Here is a 21,500-nt window from a genome sequence, read left to right on the forward strand (position 1 = left end):
TTTATATCCGTTTCTTACAGTTTTCTCTAATATACTCTGCTCTTGTCATCGGTACATTCTTACCCATGAGAAAGAATAGGCTTGAGATGTTCATTAAGGCCCTGCACAGTAGACTTTGATTTCCGAGGGAGTTTACTTAGCAGCTTGCAGCCCAGCAGAGTCAAATCTAGGAACTATGTAGGAAAATGTTCTGAGCATCTCCCTGTAGTCTGCTGTTGGCACCTTCCCCACAGCAGGCCCTCCATGACACCCCACCACCTTACTTTTCCACTTGCCTTTCACCACGCTCTACATACATCCTAGCTTTGCCAGTTGGATGGCCAGCATTTAAGCACAGACGGATTGTTGCATCTCTGGTTTCCTCATTCTCAACTCATGACTTCTTCCCCCCAACAACAGTGAGTCTACTCCCCTGCACACTTCACCACGTGTTGTGTCCCCTGCTCTTCCTTTCTCACCCATCTCTTTAGTGAAGGCTGCTATCTCTGTCCTACACTGGGTACAGTGCATGTGTCTGTGCGTGACGGTCACCGGTTCTTCTGCTTTTCCTGCCTAAAGAATCTGATACCTTGCAAAATTGTTATTCAGGTATAAACTCTTTCCCAGTGCAGTTTCTTCAGGAATCAATGGCAGGTCATTCTGTTGCCTTAGCAGCGAGTGGAGAATCCTTCCCTTTTCTTTGCAGACTCTACAAGGGTCATGAACTTCTAATGAGTTGGTTTTTTTGTTTTTTTTGTTTTTGTTTTTGTTTTTTTTTTTTTTGTTTTTTTGAGATCCACGCCATTTTAGGGCTGGAGGTAACTTTAGAACTGATCTTCAGTATCCTCATCTATCAAGCAGGACAACAAGAACATGCGAAGACTTCGTGATCTAAGTGGAGGTTGTGCTACTAGTGGCAACAAAACTAACAACAAGGTTATGGGCTCTCAGCAAGGCTCTCAACCACACTACCAGTAGATGTTTGGGTTAGAAAGCATCACAGCAGTGGATAAAGTTTTCTATCACTATCACTTCTAATTTACATTTATTTCCATATCATTTATGCTGGAAAGGGATTTGTTTGTATACCCACATGGCACATCATTTCATATTCAAAAGTGAGCAAACTCTTACATGTCCCAAACTTGTTTTAATGAACAAAAATGAAATTCTAATTTTTAAAAGTGAAATTCTTGAAGAAAACTAAGTTAGAAAGAAATAATATATTTGGGTTAAGGCTAGTTCAGGTTCCAAATTCATTTAGAATAAATAAGAATTACTTAGAATAATAACTTCAAAATGGTACCATGCAAAAGGCTCATTTAAATATATATATATATATATATATATATATATATATATATATATATATATATATATTTATATATATATATAATGAAGTAGAAGCATATGACTTAGGTCACTGATGTTCTGTGGTGGCACTTTAGGTGCCATTAAGCTATTTGTAGAAATATGTCAGAGGCTAATAAAGGTTACTGTGTGATTGTCACAACACTTAGTCCGTGCTAGATGCTGAATCACCACATGATGTTGTGAAATCTGTAACTGCTCTCCCTTTATGCATTCCAGCATAAAGCTCTTAAAATCCTTGCAATCTCCAAAGTAGCAAACATCTTTCATAAGGGGGTGGGTTGACTGAAGGCTACCAGCCCCCTAGTGGCTTCAGCATAGGAACTGGTCACCACAGGAAGACGAAAACATGGTTACATGATTGGTACCTCAAACCATAACCCCAACTCTGGGGGCAGTAAAGGGATGCAGGTTACATTGGTCAGTGATAGTAACTGAGCAAGCCTATACACTGAAGTCTCCATGAAAACACAAAAGGACAGGTCTCAGAACATTTCAGTCAGCCTGTGGTACCTCCTGGAGAGTGGAGCACATGAAAGGGCATGGAAGCTTTGTGAACCTTCTTACTTACCATTGCCTCCTTGGTGGTATCCTTTATAAAAAACTGGGAAGTCTAAGGGAGACATTGCACCGAGTTCTGTGGCAGGCACTAACAAACTGTTTAACCCAAGGAGCAGAATCGCAAGAACCTGGTTGGTACCTAGCTGTTTGGTCAGAAGCATGGGAGACCAGTGTTAGAAGTGAGACTAAACCCTTATCCCATGCAATCTGGACATCTGCACAGACACAGCACCTAGACTGAACCACGTGGAACTGAGGAGACAGCTAGATGTATTGCAGATTGCCCAGCTTGCATGGACCTATGTGGGAAGTTTCTACTTCATTCCTTCTGGCCTCCTGTGCTGGTGTGAAGTAAGGTACTTTGGTCTGGCTTTTTTGCTGTATTCTTAGGTACAGATAATCAGACATAAATACAAAAGAAATAAAAGCAACCTACTTCTTCCTCGGGCAAGCCACCTTTTTCTTACCCCAAATATGAGTTTACTTAGTTATTATTAAATTCAGTGAAAGCCTGTGCCAGGCAATTGAAATAAATTTTGATAATGAATAAAACAGGAGGAATGAATAAATTAAGATTAACAATGAATTGAAGGCCTAGGGACACAAACTTAATGGGCACTTGCTATGCCACTGCCATACTGTCTATGTTTCTGTTTCCTCTGCGTTATCTCTGCTATGCTGAAACTACCTGTGTCTGTGTGAGTTCTCATCAGATTCCTTTGGGGAGCTATTAGCTGATATCATCAAAGAATATGTTTCTTCAAAAGAGGCAAAGAACAGGAAACACAGACATAAAACAAGCCTTTGCTAGAGATTTCTACAGCTCAGTGAGGGTGGCCATTGGGATGGACAGGGTAGATGAAGGAAGACTCCAAGGGCCAGAGTTTCAGTGATCTAGAGGAAAAGTTCTCCAGGAAGCATCTCCTCCTCCTCCTGCTCCTCCTCCTCCTCCTCCTTTTAATTCCCTGGAGCTGGGATTTGGGAAACCCAGTTCCTCTATCTAGCTCTGCTATTATTTGTAAACATTTTTGTTGAGTCACAGCGTGATTGTTCTTTGGCTGCTGTCTAGCTTTCTTCATGGAGGGCCACTCACCTAGAGCCCATGCAGGGAACTCAAGAAGAGGTGGATGACAAAAGACATTTTTAAATTCTACCCCTTGAATTTTGGCTTATATCTAGAAGGGGAAATTGGAAGGGTTCTTAGAGTAGATTTAGTTATTTGATTAAAATACTGCCTTATGTACTTGGAAACAATATATATCTATAACTTGAAGGTAGGACACATTTTAAAAAGGTATTTTTAAAAATTATATATACAAGTGTTCTGCCTATACGTATGTAAATGCTCTGCATGTATGTCTGGTGCTCGCTTAGGTCAGAAGACAGCCTTCAATCTCCTGCGTCTCGGTTGTGAGCTGCCATAAGGGTGCTGGAAAGGGAGCTCAGGCCCTCTGGAACAGCAACCAGTGGTTTTAAACACTGAACTATCTCTCCATCTCCCTCATAGTCTATAATAATAATAATAATAATAATAATAATAATAATAATAATAATTATTATTATTATTATTATTATTATTATTATTTGTGTGTGTGCATGTGTATATGCATGCATACTTGCATGCTATTATATGCCTTCTGGATGTGAACTCAGGTCAGGTCTGTGTACCAAGGGAATTTACCCACTAATCTATCTTGCTAGTCCTGCGTTTCTAGCACTAATTTTCTTAGTGAGTGGCAAAAAATTGTTCTCAGTTACCACACCTACCTACAGGACTTGCAACCTCAGTTCCATGGTCTTGGGCAGCGGACACTGGAAAACATAGACCACCAATTTTAAAGAGTTATTTTTCACTTTAGTTGAAAAGGAATGTTTTCTTCACAGATGTTAGCAAATTGACAAGCAGACAACAGAAAGCAACTGGCCCTGTCCTCTATTACCCCCGAGACTTTCTGAACAGATTTCTGTCTTCCCATAGGGACAATCAAGTTATCCTGTGATGAGACCAGACTGCCAGCATGCCCCCAAAGATATAGAGAGTGTGAGATTCTTCCTGGCCTTGATGTTCAGTAGCTACTGAAGTAGCTGTTTATACATGTTTTGTTTTTGAGGCATACTCAATTATGTAATTAAACCCTGCCATTATCTAGTTGTGAAACAGACATGATGTGATCACAGAGTTAAATAAAACACAGAACTACAAAGTCAGGATTGGAAACAACAAAGCAAACAAACCAAAACCAAACATCCAAACAAACAAACAAAAACACCTGCCCAGAAGAAACCGACTCCAGGGAAGGCTTCTATTGCTTTTCTGAGTCCAGGAGCATCTTAGGCAGTTTCGTACGAGAAGCGCTAAAGGTAGGCGAGAGCCTAGAGTGCTTCTTTGCAGCAGGTTCTGACTGTGCCAGCAGCAACTTGTAAATTTGACTTTCATACGAAACTTAGAAGGAACATGTAAAAACTGATATGGCATTTAGTTGGAAAATCAAATTAGAGAAATGTGCTGTATATTTTCTCAGGAAAAATCAGAAGTCCAAATTCCTAGTTTAGAGATACAACTGTCAAATGTCCCTTGAAATAGTAAAACTGAAGTTTTTGAGATTACCGATGTATTTTTGCTACACAGCAGAAGTCATATATTTGCACGTCTTTGAGACACAAATTTCCAAGTTCACTTATAACTTATGTCTGAGAAAAATTGGTAGTGAGAAATAATATCCCCACAGATAATCAGGAAATACCCTTAAGCTATTTTAGCATATCGCTGAGAGTATTTTGAAATTTTAATCATTTTCATAAAACAGATTTTGATGTTTAGATTCAGAAGTCTAGATGTATGGTAAAAATAATAGTAGTAATTTATTTTCATCTTTTCTGATAGCCACAGAGAACAAAAAAATAAGGTGATAAGGATTATTTCTTGATTGTGAAGTTCTTCAGTTGGAGCTGACAGTCTCAGTTATCTCTGTAGGTATTAGAGAGTGTCACACACTCAACGTCTCCACAATGCTAATGTTAAGCTTGTTTATAGCTCTTTTAAAATTTGCCTTTTTGCTGGGTGGTGGTGGCACACGCCTGTAATCCCAGCACTCGGCAGGTAGAGGCAGGTGGATCTCTGTGAGTTTGAGGCCAGCCTGGTCTACAAACTGAGTCTAGGACAGCCAAGGCTACACAGAGACACCCTGTCTCTTAAAACAAAACAAAACAAAAAGTTGCCCTTTTGGGCAATTCAACCAGGCATGCCATGTTATTCTATTCAAAAACCAAAGTCAGCTAAGTGGTATATTGCCAGTGGGTTGCAGAAGAGGCTGGCTGTTTCAACCTGGACTCTGAAGGCCTTTCCGGTCAGTGCACTTCAGCCTGATTCTCCTTCATTGGTTAAGGGCAATGCTGTGGCTATGCAATTCCCTCTGGTAGTATTGATTTTTCCTCCCGTCCTCCCCACCTGCCTCCACGCCCAGGACTTAGGTACTTTAGTTCAGATTTCTCTTGTTTAAATAGTTTGCAAAAGAAGCAGTTTCTTATCCTTGTTCACTTGGTTTTATGCTGTTCTGCACTGTTTCTAGACCTTTCTTTGGCTTTGTGTGGCTGTTGGGAATGAAAAAGGAGCTGACTTTGGAGGCCTGTAAGTGGGCTCGGTGTTAGCATGAGTCAGGCTCTGTTCAATGTTTTTTCCTAGCTATGGGTGTCAGTGACTGATATTTTCTCCTAAACCAGGACTCCTGTTTTGGCCACTCTATTATCCCTCACCGTTCTTAGACAGTGTTTACTAGGATCAGAAGCCTGAAGCACTTTCAGTCTTTTTGTTTTGTTGTTGTTGTTGGGTTTTTTGTTTTGTTTTGTTTTGTTTTTTTGAAGGGATGTTTCGAGACAGGGTTTCTCTGTGTAGCCTTGGCTGTCCTGGACTTGCTTTGTAGACCAGGCTGGCCTCAAACTCACCTGCACCTTCAGTCTTAACCCCAAGGTTATACAGTAGGATCTGGATTGCTGGGACGGCAGACAACGGCAGAGTGTTCTGTACTGAGGCAGAGTTGAATGGTTTCTTTCTCTTAACTAGGCTGTTTCTTAGGAAAGATCTAACAGTGTTAGTCTCTGCTTTAAGGTGAGTCCTGCTTAAGGAGGCCAGAGAGGTCTGAAGTGTGTACTTTGGAGTGTTCCTCTCCTGCCGGAAACCCAAGAGATCATGAGAAAGTGACAGGACTCCTGGAGGTGAAACTGTGAAGTGTGGAGGTCTTGAGACCATTCCTAACTCACAGGTAGGGGCCACTGGGCCGCCAGCAACTCACAGATTGTCCTTTAAAACATCGCTCTGACTTTGGTCCTAGCTTGAGGCCTTCTGCTTCTGGACTTCTGTTTCTGTACGCAATGATTTCATTGACCTGTGTCCCAGGCTGCAGTTTGCCTTGTGACCTCACTTCTCTGGTTATTCTAAGAATGTTGTTGACCTGAAGCTTGTTCAGTTTTTTTTCCCCTTGTGGTGAAGACCAGTTTGTAACTTGTCAGACTGAAACCATGATGAGAATAGTCAGCTTCAGCAATTGTGTGTTTATGTGTGTGGGGTGTTGACATAGTTATTGACAAATTGATATTTAACACAGCTACCTAAGTGTATGGCATAGGAACCTTATGACAAATGATATACATTTTTAATATTCCCCAAACCTTTTTTAAAAGCAGAGATTGCATAAATCATGAGAGCAGAGTCAAGGTACTGCAGTGAGGGTGGGAAAACTCCAGGTGTGGTTTACTGGCTGCCCTTCCAATCATTGCCTCTACCCATTGAGGCTGAGATCACTGCTCCCATTTGGAGAGTCCAGCCTGAAATGCCCAAGTGCAAATACTTAGTCAGTGTTGGGTACTATATGGAAAATAAGATAAGGCTAAGACTCATGTGCCATAAAGGATGTCAGATGGGGCCAAATCACTAACAATGGTTGAAAATGAGTAGCACAGTGAGATACCAATGGTTCAGTTACATTCCCTATGCAAAAGGATAATTCTACAGGGACTCATTGTAAAGAAAATGAATTAACATGGACAAAGTTTGGTGTAGCGTAGGCTACTCAACAGGGAACTCTTATCCCAACATATGTTCCTCCCATATTTTTTCCCCTTTGAGAGCAACTTGAAGTGTACTTTCAACTTAAATAAACAATCTCAAAAAGAAAAATCACAACTGAAGAAAACTAAATATTGAAACTGCAATAATGTCACTATGTTCATCTTTTAGTTTGTTCCAAACTCTTCACATTGTATCTGAATATTATGATATAAGTTTAGGTCTGATAATTAGGGTAATTATTTACTTTTTATTTATCCTCAAAACTATTAATATGTGAGCAATCTCCATTGAGTGTATCTAGTGTGTCACTAATTATAAAGCATTTCTCCCACTACCACTCCTCACTGTAAGAAATAGCATTCTCTGGTGAAGAAAGTTTGCCCTGTGGGAAATCCAGATAGCTACTTAAATATCGACTTTGCCTTACCTAGAATAGTCTTTGCTTTCACCAATAAATACCTAGCTACTTACTTGTTCATTAAGTACCCAACTGTTAGATATTAAAACAGCATTCCATAGACAGAGTGGTCTGCCATTCTCCCAAATTATCCACCAGCTCAAAGACCTCTGGGCTCTTGATGAACAAAGTGTGGCCTATTTATTAGTGCCTGTTTATTAGTGATGCTTCCCAAACTCAGCAGCACCAAAAAGCAAACTGTTTCAGAGTTTCTGTGAGTCTGGGAACATTTTAATTGGGTGTCCCTGGCTCAGAGATTCTCACAGATACCCATGGGGGCACAGATGGGAGTGGGGGCTGGAGTCATCTCAGGGCTTGATTTTTGGAAGACTCTGCCTCTAGGCTCACTGAGGTACAGGAGGAAGGGGCTGGGATGGTGGTGGTGGTGGTAGTGGTGGTGGTGATAGTGGTGGTGGTGGTGGTAGTGATGGTGATGGTGTTGGTGACAGTAATGGTGATGGTGGTGGTGGTAGTGATGGTGGTGGTGGTGGTGGTGGTAGTGGTGATGGTGGTAGTGGTGGTCGTGGTGATAGTGGTGATGGTGATGATGGACAGCTCTTTTCTCCTGGCCAGCTGTTGCCTGGAGCTCAGATACTATGTGGATCTCAGAACAGGGCTGTGCACAGCTAGCAAGAGGCTTTTTCAAGCAGAAGCCATGTTCTTTGTAACCTTTGTAACTCTTTAGAAACCAGGAGTAGGCCTGATCTATAGTGAATGGCAAGGATTACCAAAGGCTGTAAGTCAGGAGATAGACTAATGGAGATATACTTTACAGGCTTCCTATGAGTTAGTATGAAGTGAGACCTTGTTTGAAATGCAGCATCATGGAACTAGTAAGCAAAGTCTATATTTTAGCAACTTTCTTAGGAGTCCCGTGTACGTGTCAAGGCCTGCTGCCTTTGTTTTTCTGTTGCAGTGATAAAATACACTGAAAAAAAAAAGCAGCTTGAGGGAGAAAGAGTTTATTTTCCTCACGCGTAGTTCCAGGTTGTTCCATCATGGCAGGGAAGTCACAAGAACAGCAGCATGCTGGATCTGGCTCACTGCTGTCAAGAAGCACAGAGCAACAAATGCATGTTGTGATTCAGCTCACAGTCTTTTCTTTATACAGTCCAAGTTCTACAGCCCAGGGAATGATGTCATCACAATGGGCAGGTCTTCCCACCTCAGTTATCTTAACCAAGGCAACGCTCCCCATGGGTGAGGTCCATCTCCGAGCTGAGTCTGGATTGTGTCATGTTGGCAGTTCACACCTGCTCCCACTGTTGGAGAGCCTTTTCCTAGCATCAGGGCTATTCACCTCAATCTGTTGCAGAAGATGTTTCTCAATTTTACTTAATTACTGTTTGTTGTTGGTGGTGGGTTTTCTTTCTTCTTTCTTTCTTTCTTTCTTTCTTTCTTTTTTTTTTAAAAATAAACTCAAAGTATTCTTGGAAATGTCCTTGTATCTTATTCAACAGATATGTAAAAAGCAAAGGTTACTTGAGCATGCATGACTTGGATACCATTATCAGACTGAGAATAGACTTGGTAAAATAGGGAAGATGTAAAGGATATAAGGGCTGAGACCAAAAGATATAAAGATGGATGACATTAAAAAATTAAATAGGTGGCTGGAGAGCTGGTTCAGTGGTTAAGAGCCCTTGTTCCTCTTGCAGAGGATCTGGGTTCAATTCCCAGTATTCACATAGTTGCTGGCTCACAGCTGTTTTTAACTCTAGCCTTAGGGGATCTGACAGCCTCTTCTGAGCTCAGTGGGCACCAGGCATGAACATGGTACACAGAAATACATACAGGTAAAGCATTCATATACATAACATTATAAAAGAAATAAATGTTACTATGGAAATGCCATTATAAAGAGGTTAGGTATAAAATAGAAGATTATAGCTCTGGTTTTTTTGGTTTTTTTTTTTTTTTTGACAACCCTAAATGCATTCTTGAAAAACTCTGCACCATGCAACATATTGATTATAATGGTAATGTAATGACCACCCATTTCCTGGATTTATTTGATTCTACATATCAAGACATAGAAGTGTTGAACATATTTTAAAAATATAGCCACCAAATCATCACAGTACAAAAATGGAAATGGAAATGCTCAACTGAATTTCAGCACTTTAATTATCCAGTCCCGTCTACTTCATGTCTGAACAGACACGATATAGAACTTGACCACATCCATAAGAAACTTCTGTATTTGAGACAGTGTCTTGCTACGTAGCCCAGGTGGCACCATCATCCTGTTTCAACCTCCCAAATGCCTGGATTATTGCCTTGTACTACCTTGTCATCCTTGACATGAACACTTTTCACTATGTTTTACATTTATCACAAGTTCTGTCTAGTGGGAAATAAAACTATACACTCTGCTATTAAATCATACATAGAGAGGTAAAAGCCCTAAGGTATAAAATGAAAGAGCCTAAATATACTTATCACAGATTGCAATAGATTAAGTAAAGCCTTTGTATCTTCCCAGTGGCTCTAAAACCAACACTTACTGGCATGCATGAGCTGCTTATTAAACTTGCAGAAGCTTTGGGAACTTCTTCTCAGAATCACTGTTAAAACTGTAGCTACGTAGATAAGCCTACAAATCAACACTATACTCAAAGGCAGCAAGTTCTCAAGCACTTCCTCATGATTTTACTGCATTTTACTTTCAGTTACAGTCTTGAAGCGAGTGTCTTCTATACATGAGAGGGAAGCTGCACCATGAAATATCAAAAGATGGTTACTTAAGTAAGACCTAAAAAAAAAAAAATGATGAAGAGCTTCAGGCAGTTAGTGGCTGTGGAGAGAGGACGAAGAAGCCCTCCCCGTGGGTGAGCCCCCTGGTAGGTTATCCAATCCCGAGTGGCAAGCCCCTAACAGAAGTACATATGACAACACTAACACTAAATGGAGTCAGGAGGTTGTAGTGTGTGTGTGTGTGTGTGTGTGTGTGTGTGTATGTGTGTGTGTGTGTGTGTGTGTGTGTGTGTGTGTGTGTGTGTATGGGTATAACACCAATAATTAAAGAATAAGAAAGCATGATTTTGAGAAGGTAGGGCAAGGGATGCTGAAGGAGTTGGAGGCAAAGAGTGGGACATGATATAAATTCAGTACTTCTGTGGAATTCTCCTAAGTAAACTTTTCTTTTTGCTTGTATCTGGGATGAAAATACTGTCCATAAGACTTTCTAGACATCTATCTTATCAACCATGTTTGCTGATATCATATTGTTAACTTGAAACTATCCGTGATAGATGAGTTCATACACAGAAAGTGGAAAACAGTATAAGCAAATCCCTGGATTTTAATTAATTGATTCTAGACTTTAAAAGATGAGAGATGATTTTAATTCTGAAGGCTAAACTTTCAAATGTCAACAATTATAAACACTGGTTGCATTTATAGAAGACATTGTTCAACTCCCAGAACCACACAGAAGCTTACAACTATCTCTAATGCTGCACGTACCCAGCATGCAAGTGTTACACAGGTGTACATGCAGACAAGAAACAAATTCTGCATATAAAATATAAAATAAATACATTTTGAAATGTCCCTGTTATTCAACTAACAGAGAAAGGGAAAATAAAATCTCTGTGTATTCAAAAGGAGTCCTACAGTTCACCAAAGAAATTGCTAACATCATTGATAGACCAGTAACGTAGCCAGGCTTACATAGGTTTTACTTTTAATGCATATAATTTGTACTATATGAGAAAGTCTAGCCACAGATAATTGCTGTATTTAAGGATAAATAATTATTGGGAAAAGAGTCAGTGAAATGGGAGAAAATCTATCTGTGTAGGTTGCACACATCCAAGTGTTTAGCAAGAATGGCTAAGACATTCTTTGAGAATCAGTCGGCTATCAGGAGTTGATAGCAAAGCTACCTTATATGTTACTGAAAGTGTATCACACATTTTTTATATTATCCCAATTTATATGGCAGAGTCTGGGTCTTAAATGCCTTCCAAAGACCCATGTGTCCAAGGCTTGATTCCTGACTTGTGATAGAACTGGGGTGGCAAAATATTTAAGATGTGCAAGTCTTCTAGAAGGAAGTTGAGTCACTGGACACTATGTATAGTTAGTGAGATCCCAGCCTGTTTCTCACTGTTTCTCATCCACTGTGGGTTAAATGGGTCTCCTTCATATACATTTCAACCCTGCCCCCCGCCCTGGAGGTATTATTCTGTCACATGCTCAATATATGATATATGAAAACATGAGCCAAAATAAACTTAACACCTCATAAACTGATTATCTCAGTTATTTATTTCAACATAGAGGTAGGATGTCTTACCTCTTGGTTGCTATGATGAAACACCATGACCAAAAGCAACTTGAGGAGGAAAAGGTTTATTTGGCTTACAGGCTTACATTTCCATGTTGCAGAGGCCATGGAGGTATGCACTCAAGTCTTCTTCCTTATAGAACCAAGGACTATCAGCCTAAGAATTGAACCACCCACAATGGGCTGGGCTCTTCCCCATCAATCACTAACTAAGAAAATGCCTTACAACAGGATCTTAATTTCCCAGTTGAGGTTCCCTACTCTCATATAACTCTAGCTTGTGACAAGTTGACATAACACTAGCCAGCACATAGGAATTGGACAACCCAGTAAATAGGTGTATGTATTGGCTAGTGATTTGGCTGTTGGACACTTGGCATTATACCACCCTGCATCTTCCTCTTAGATCATAATGCTGGTCACTACAGACAACAGAAAAGCACAACACTTATCTAAACCTCATCTGGATACACTGCCTTAAGGTCTAACTTGGAAAAATGGATATGTAAATTATTTATGTTAGTGGTCATACTTCTGATCTATGTTTTGTGTGAATCAGCTTCTCTATTGTGAATGCAGAATATGTTTGCTAACTCACTCAAAATGAATCTTGGCTCAGGCAATTTTCAGTCTGCTGCATTAGCCTCAGTGATGCTTCAGACATGAATTGGTAAAGTTGACTTTCAGTACATTAGAATATACATGATGGGATAAGAAAGATAAGCAAAATCACATGGACCTTTTTTAAATGATCAAACTTAGCTTTCTGTGTCATCAGTGCTTTTGTCAGTAATGTGGTCATTAGGGAAATTACCCAGCTGTAAGGCTTTGAGAGAAGAACAAGCTGTTCAGTTCTACCAGTGAACAACATAAGTGAAGGATGGCAAAATAAAACTGAACCCATTTTTTTTTAGTTAGAAACAAATTATGCTCTAAATTTTGATCCTAATAAAAATGATGTGTGTGGTCACAGGCTTTTCTCCTGAAGGTTTTAAACAAAAGTCGGTTAATTGAAATCTTATATAGTGTCTTCCCAGATGACAGAGAGACAGCAACATGCTCATGGATCTGCCAAGAATGGCAGATAGAGAGAAATGCTATATAATACCACTATCAATAAAACATCTGGATCATCTAAGCATGAGTAGGCAGAAAATCTCCTGTGATCATCGAATGGTTATGTGGTGAATTTGGAGAAGGAACAGAATTGGATGCCAGGAGGCTACACAATAACATAAACTAGAGTAATTTTGGACAAGGGAACCACAATTTAAAAAAATGGCTTCATCATATTGATGTAGGTGGGCCCAGCCCATTGTAAGTGGTTCCATCCTTGGGGAGGTGGCCCTGGGATGTATAAGGAGGAAGAACCCAGGAGGAGCAAGCCAGTGAGCAGCACTCGTCCTCAGCCTCTGCTTCAGTTCCTGTCTCCATATTACTGACCTGACTTTCTTTTTTAATGGACTGTCATATGAAAGGGTAAGGTGAAATAAATCCTTCTCTCCCCAAGATATTTTGGTAGTGGAGTTTTACCACAGTAATAGAAATCCTGAAACAATAAACAAACATAAACTGATGAAAAAGCAATATTCCAGGCAACTTTCCAATATCCTTTCAGTTCATACTTAAAATTTAAATATATGTAAAAATAAGAATGGTAAGAAAATGGGAGATAAATATGACTATAAAAGAGGGTCGTCCACAATCAAATACTTTCTTCAACTATAAATGGAAAGGGAAAAAGAGAGAAACAGATGGTTATTGTTTCTTCTAGGTGGAAATTAGGAGACAAGCTTACACGAGGAAGAGGACACACTCAGTCCTGATGGGACTTTTATATGCTGGGGTGGGCTGGTGGTGGGGCTCCTATTTTTTGAAGGATAGTAGAGAAGGGATGGAGGAAGAAGGAGAGACCATGGGACCAGGAAGAAAGGAGGGAGGAGCCTACGATTGGCATGTAAAGTGAATAAATAAATAAAAATCGAATCAAAATACCCCTCCAAAAGAAGGCACATCTAAACTTTTTTTTTTGTCCCATGAACTTTATGATGGACTTGCAAAAAGCATTTCTTAATTCACAGTATAGCTTTCAGAATATTTGCGATTTATATTGTAGGTTTTAGAGTAGGAACATGTTACTAGTGATGGGCATGCTTTATTTGTGTTTCCTGGAACTTGCTTTGCCATTCTTATCATGTCCTATGGCTCACAGAGAGCTGAGTAGAACCTCATGGGTCTCCTTAGGTTTGGGGAATCTGAATCCTACACAGCAAGCTTGTTTATCCACAGATCATAGATATACGGTGCCAAGGGCAGACACGGATCTTTTACTGTGTTCCTCATGCAACACCTTAGTATCAATGCTCTGATTTAAAAAAACACTTAGTTTTGTTTATGTGTGTGGGAGTTTTGCCTGCATGTGTATCTGTGCATAACTTATAGGCCTAGTGCCTTTGCATCTCCTTGAATTAGAGTTAGAGATGATTGTAAGTTATCCTGTGGATGCTAGAAATTTAACTCTAGCCCTGTAGAAGAACAGCCGGTTCTCTCTGTCATGGAACCATCTCTCCACCCTCCTCAATTCCTTGGTTAATTGAAAATTTGACTGTATTCTTCCTCGGATTCCATCCTGCTAATTCATGGCTGTTGCATTCCTTCATACAAAAAGGACTGTGTAGGGCCAGTGAGATGGTTCTGGTCAATGTCAGGAAATATGCTTTCTGCCAAGCCCAGTGACAAGACTTTTATCCCTGAGACCCACATGGTGGTAAGAGAACTGATTCTCAGATGACTTGCACTCACATCTAGGACACCTGTACACCCTCACCCTCAGCACAGATAAGTAAATAAATAAAGAAAGAAATGTATTTTTAAAAATGGTTTTAAAAAGGATTGCTTGGGAAAACATCTTGAAAATGTGTTTTTAGGAATCATTGCTCTTTCTGGATTCTTCATTTTTAAATACTGTATAAACCTAGCCCATCACCTTTCCGAGATGACATGAAGTTTCAGCACTTTCCCCAGAGGCCAAAGGCCTTTTGGCACAAACCTGAAGGTTGGGAGACTCAGCACAAAGGCCAACCACACAGCAGGAATTGAAAAGATTGGAACAGGGAGTGGAGAGTGAGGCCGGAAGGAGAGGATACTGACATGGCTTTGAATCAGTCAGTCCGAACACTTGTACTGGGGAAGGAGATGTGGAACTTGTTTGGTCTCTTGGTTCAGTTACTTTCACTGGGTGTTTACAGAACACCTGGGCTGTGCTAGAACAAGTTACCACCCCTGAGCAAACAAAATCTGTGTGTGTGCTGTGACTCACAGCTTGAAGTCCGCTTCCCTTTGGGATGTTATCTTATACTCTGTGTATTTAAGCCAGGGAGAGACTGTAGCAGTTACTCCTGGGAATGAATAGAAACAGGACTATATGGGGCACCAGAGTTCATGTGAAAGTCAGTCTCCATGCTACACTCAACGGTGGAGAAGGTCCTGTCCATTGGGTAGATCTGGGTAGGGGTTCGAAGTTTACTGCACGTATTGTCGTTGGCTGGTGCCATAGTTTGAGCAGGACCCCTGGGCCCAGATCTGCCCATCATAATGTTCTTCTTGTAGGTTTCTAGGACCCTCTGGATCCTTCTATTTCCCCATTCTGGCACTCAGAGGAAGGATAGCAGGCTACCAAGAAGAGACTTGATACCCTTTGAGCAAATACAGGGGGAAGAAGTCCCCCTCGGTCACAGTCATAGGGGAGGGGAGTAAGGAGAAAATGGGAGGGAGGGAGGAATGGGAGCATACAAGGGATGGGATAACAATTTAGATGTAATATGAATAAACTAATAAAAAGACTTCATCCTTTCACATTTTATACCACCAGCCCACACAATGCTCCTGGCTTCAGACCAGGGATCCAATCTGGAGCATAACTAGCATCCAGTCATTGTACAGACCTTGACTGAGTGTGATAAGCACTCTGTTAGGTTTTAGCAAGCAATGGTGATAAGACAAGGTTTCTTGTATTCGTAAACTCATTTACGCGCAAGTAATACGCAAATCGATTCCAACAAGTCATAAATATTATGCAGGAAACAGTAACCATAAAACTCAGTATAGTTGGGCTTGAAGACTGGGCTTGTTTAATTAGGAACAGTTTCTCCACGGTTGTGGTAATGAGCCTCGGAGATCGAGGAGGGTCCCAACTCTCAGTGTCCTCAGAGTAAAGTTACAGGGCTTATAAACCCCAGCTGAGAGAACCATAGGTTCCTGCCACTGTGGTAAAGCTACTCTGTTCTTGGTGCAGCCATCACAAGGACTAAGATGAATCACAGCATGAAAAAGGTGGGGCAGCCACTGGAGACAGGAAAAACATTGTGTGATTCAGTTCTTGGTGGATTGCTCATTTTCCCAGGCTTCATCAATATCATAACCACACATTAGTTCTGGAAGAAAGCCCCGAGTGACAGGCAAGAACTCATAGAACAGACCAGCAGCCAGTCACAGAAACCAGCACACTCAGCAACTGAGCAGACACTGTTTACTGTCCTGAAGGACACTTAGATCTATAATCACTATCTGCATCAACAGGTTCTACCCACATTACCTTCACACCCCTCCCCAACCATGACTCAACAGCCACTGAATGTTTTGCTTTTAGAAACAGATTTCCTTACTTAAATAATCCCATGGTCAAAGGAAGCTTTTGTTCCTGCATATCCCACTTCCTTTTCATTCTTATTGCTCAATAAAATTAAAAAAAAAAGTCTGTTAGATGCGACTACTATACAAGACCAAAATTGCCGACAGAAAAACGTATTCATAGTACATATTAACCCTCAAGTGAGGTAGTTTCTGGAAGTGTGAGTTTACTAATAAATTAAGGGCTGACACGTCAAAGATCTTAATATATGACAAAAATTCTTTAAAGGGCTTATGATATCATATAGAAGACTTCTTTATAATCTAGGAGAACAGTAAGAAAGGCTTCTTTAAGGGATTTATTACTTAATTGAGAAGACCAATATATACATACATATATTTTTCGTATATATCACAAATCAGTCACAGTATGCAACAGCACAAAATTCAGCAACATTGTAAGATAGAAATGTAAAGTATTATAGAAGCTTTGTGGATCGATAGAGGAGACTAGAGTCAGTAACTTGGGAACAATCCACCTGGAAGAATGAGGAGGCTTTGGAGAAATGAAGAGTAGTGTTGGTCCATTGGTGGATGCTCAGAGCTCAAGCCAATTGGGCTGTTTTCATTGGGCAAAGCAGGCATGTGGAAATGGGCATCCATTGTCCATCTGGGGAGTGGTTGGAAAATGATCATATTCATCTTTCCCCATGCCTGTAATGGCATGGGAAATTTCTTCAGCTTCAAGGACTTATTGAAGAATTTTGTAGAAGTTTAACTCACTGATTTTCTGTGTTCATCAATGGACCTATGTGCATTGTTGATATTTATAAATATTTGTACTACTTGTAATCTGAACTCTGTCCTCATGACTCATAAGGTATGTGGGTGAGTTTGAATACAAAGACTTTCAGAAAGCCTCCATCTTGGTCATAGCCATTGCAAGTTCATGGTCACTGAAGTAGCATAATAAGAAATAAACAAACAGTTGGAGACTTACTGAGTTCATACCTTTCTGCTTGAGAATACAATAGAGGAAACTAATTTTAACCTGTTACTGTCTGTGTGATCTATTCTTTAAGCTTTTGCGAAGAAGATGCAGAAGTTGCTTTAATATCTGAGTGAATTCAAGCTTTTTAAAAAAGTGTACTTTGTTAATTCTCGTATTTCCATTTATATTTTCATTATTTCTTGAAAATTGTACTTTAGAGTGGCCCTTTTTTCGTTCTCCTCTGTCTCTCTGTCTGTCTCCTCTGCCCTCTTCTCTGTGTCTCTTGACTGGCTGTCTCTTAGGGCTGATCCCAGAACACAGAGGCAGATGTCCTTTACTCACAGAGCATTGACCTCAGCTGCTCTCTGGTAGAGATTTTATCCTGCCCCGTTTGTTCACACATTCACTCAATCTAAAGTTCACCTTCAGTTATGGATTAACTCCTCAGCAGGAAGTCCTTTGAGATGAAAGCAGATTTCTGATGACAATAGACTCCTTTTTTGTGGTTTGAGTCGCTTAAGAATGAATGCTTTTAATAAGTATAGAGGCTTACATATCTGAATTAGTCCTATGTCTTAAAGAGAGATTTGGCATGGCCAGCTTTTGGGGTTACTATCCTAAGTGGAAGAGTGGGAATTTATTTTCAAAACTGTAATGAGTGTAAGTAGGCCCTCTTGTGGCCAGACAGGTCTCTGCTGCCAAGTTTGGCTCTCTTTACAAGATGCAGTCAGAAGGATTGTTGGTCTCTACTTATTCTTAACTTTTTCTTCCTGTGGATTTCAGTTCTCTGTAAAAGAAGAAAGTGATAATGCCTGTAGTACAGGGTAATTAGATTTTTCTAGTGGATGCTGTTCTTTCATGTGGCCTGGTGTGTTATTTAATAAGCAGAGGTTTCTATAAAACTAATGAGGATTGCGTCATTTCTTCACTTTCCTGATTGTTACATTCAGCACCATATTATCATAGACAAGTCATAGATTAATCCAGAAAAAGAATGCATTTTTTAACAGAGAACTTGCCATTTGATGGGTGTGTTCAGAAAGCGTGAATGGGTAATACAATGGAGATTTCATTGCCTGGTTAGAAGCCCAGTGCATGTCAGGAAATGAGTTCTTGATTCTGACTTCTACGAGGAGTCAACAATTTCCAAAGAGAGTGAAACAAGAGCATTTTCTTTTATCTTGTAAACTTAAAATTGTGAGCTACAGTACATAGAATATGAGCTAATTTGAGATGTTTTTCTAGAACATAGCATAACCGTCATGTCTTTCTTCTCTTCTTCTCTGCCACAGGTTAACCTCAGAGCCACTGATGTAAGGCTCATGCGCCAATTGCTCCTCATCAATGAGAGCATCGAGTCCATCAAGTGGATGATTGAGGAAAAGGCCACCATAACCAGCCGAGGCAGCAGTCTCAGTGGCAGCCTCTGTAGCTTGCTGGAGAGTCAGAGTACCTCCTTACGTGGTAGCTACAACAGTCTCCATGATGGCAGTGACGGGCTGGATGGCATCTCAGTAGGGAGCTACCTGGACACTTTGGCAGATGATGTACCAGGTCATCAGACCCCTTCGGACTTGGATCAGTTCAGTGACAGCTCCATCATAGAGGACTCACAGGCTCTGCACAAGCATCCCAAGTTGGATTCTGAGTACTACTGCCTTGGCTAATGGTCCAGTTTTTTGCATGGGACTTGTGTGCAATTAACTTGTATGTATCCTTCTTCTCTGCTGCTATATTTTTGGTGTGATTTATTTTAATAAGGCAACCTTTTTAAAGAGGCTTATTTTTAAATGGCTTAATCATATTTCTGTTGCTCCTAATATTTCTCATCTAGACTGATTTATTTTTCTCTGTTACATCTCTATTTTATTTATTGTAATAATCTTTCTCCCTTCTCTCACAGTAGCACAGACAAAGTAGAGGGGAAAGAATAAGCAATAATTGTTTCTGCTTTTGTTTTCAGAGCGAGGGACCAGGGATTATATGAAAAACTTTGCTAAATTTTACAATAAACCAAAGTCTGATAACTTCCTATTGTTCTTTGTGTTCTTAAATAATTTGAGATTTCTATGTGTCAGAAGATATGAATACATTTTATTGTTTGCATAGTAAATAAAGTATTTTAACATTATACATTATTTCAAAACCAGGGCATTTTCCAGGTAATGTCTCCTGGTTTCCCAGTTTGAACCACCAAGCTCTTTCTTTAAATCACATATTCAGAGTAAGGAAGTCAGGAACTAGCCCTTTGCCAACTATTCCTCAAATAGTTCCCATTTTCTGTATACTATTACTTCCAGTTTAGTAAAGGCTGTTTGATTGGCTGTTTTGTTTAGTTTTAATCTGGAATCAAACCAAGAAATTCTTAGCACAGATTGTTTATCATATTAAAACTCAAGAGCACTCATTGTAACTCCAGAGAGAACACACCCTTCAAGCCAAGACTGATGGATTTCAAACAGAAGGTAATGAACTATATAACCATATGTCTGCAGCACGCTTAGGAAACTATCCTTAATAAGAATGAAGTTGGCACGTAGCAACAGACGAGACAACAAGAGCAAATTCTAACAACTTTAAGTCCCAACAGTTGCCTAGAACAAGCTATGCACAAGCAAGTTGCTTTCTCAGACCACAGCTTCAGACTATGAACTCAATCTGGCAAAGTTCTCTTTTCCTTTTTAAATCGAGCCCATGCCACCCGTTACTATCACTTCTTTAGTAAGGGCATGAGAAAAAAATCTTAAGAGCACAACGTGAGAGAAATAGATAGAATCGTTTTTATTTAGACATTGTGTTTTATAAAGAACCTGGTAGGAGCAGTGGTCGAATACTTTAGACTGCTTTATACTCCGTGAATAATGAGTTTCAGCATTTTATAATCTTAGTATTTGTTCCTTTTGGGGAGCAGCGTTTCTCTGTGTAACCCTGGCTGTCCTGGAACTCGCTCTGTAGACTGGGATGGCCTTGAACTCAGAGAGCCACCTGTCGCTATTCTCCTCCCCAACATCCAAGTGCTTTAAAGGCATACACTACCAGTACCACATCTGGATGCTCCCTCCACCTCCCCCAAAAAAATCTAGCAAATACTGTATGGTTTATAGTCTAGAATCAGTTATAGAGCAACAATGTTTTCACACCTAATATCACTAACAGGACGCACACTTAAAGGAGACTACTTAGTAATGTTCATTGGTCTCAAGAGAATGGATGTGTAGAAGTGTCTCATTTCCAACAAAGGAATCTCAGTTACCAAGCTCTGATCTTGAGCTTTTGATATTTGGTCTTTGTCAGTACCATGAAGAAATGGGCTAAGAAATTAAAACAACAGTGTTTTCCAAACTATTTTGCCTATACTGAGTTTGCCACAGAAATTGGAACATGCCTGGGTTATGTTAATCTATTTTATAAATTTGCTAGTCTTTTAATAAAACTGAAGCAACTGAACAAAAGCAATTTAGGTAAGCCAATGCTAATATACATTTGGTACTATTTTCCACTGCATGGAGTCAGAGTTTAGAATTCTAAATGAATATTTCTCAGTGTTCAGAGATGCAGTTGGGTGGATTATAAAGCACATGGAAAACCACAGATAACTTCACTTAAAGCATTTGTTTCCCCAACTCTATCAAAACATGATCAAACCCATCATGATAAAACAAATGACAATTTGGAGATACTGAACCTTACTAACTTATCATTTGGCCACTCCTTTTCTGAAAGTCTATCCTCATCTACATCCAGAATGTCATTTTCCTCTCTTTCAATGTTGCCTGCTTTTCCAGAGGCCATTGTAGCTATGCCTTCTTCTACTTTTCCTGGTCTCTAAACCTCAGTGTGCTGGGCTCTGTTCTTTTCAAAAGTCTCACTCTGGAGGTTTTGTTCAATGTCATGGTTTTATATGACCTTTATGTCTTGAGATTTCTAAATATATACCACAATTGACTGCTTTTCCCACAATTCCACTCTCCCATGTCCATATGTCTTCATAGGTTCTATACTTAATTTCTTACATGTAACTCATTCTGAACATACCTAGAACTGTTCACCATAATCTTACTAAGTTAAGTAAGTGGCACTTCCTTCTTGTTGGCCCAAGTCTTCTAGTCAATCTTATTTACTCTCTTTCTTCACACAGGATCCAAATTGTATG

The 21,500-nt window shown here is 39.9% G+C and overlaps 1 protein-coding gene across 1 annotated transcript in view; it reads left to right on the forward strand.

Moving 5' to 3' along the window:
• LURAP1L (leucine rich adaptor protein 1 like) overlaps window positions 1–19,379 on the forward strand; it is a 42,586-nt gene extending 23,207 nt beyond the window's left edge. The window contains exon 2 of the mRNA XM_084767607.1: window positions 18,640–19,379. Within this exon, the coding sequence (XP_084623733.1) occupies window positions 18,640–19,014 (375 nt within the window). The 3' untranslated portion in view covers window positions 19,015–19,379. The remainder of the gene's footprint in view (window positions 1–18,639) is intronic.
• The last annotated feature ends 2,121 nt before the right edge of the window (window positions 19,380–21,500 follow it).

This window comes from Acomys minous (genome assembly GCF_964271855.1).
Source record: "Acomys minous genome assembly, chromosome: 1".
Classification (NCBI taxonomy): Eukaryota; Metazoa; Chordata; class Mammalia; order Rodentia; family Muridae; genus Acomys; species Acomys minous.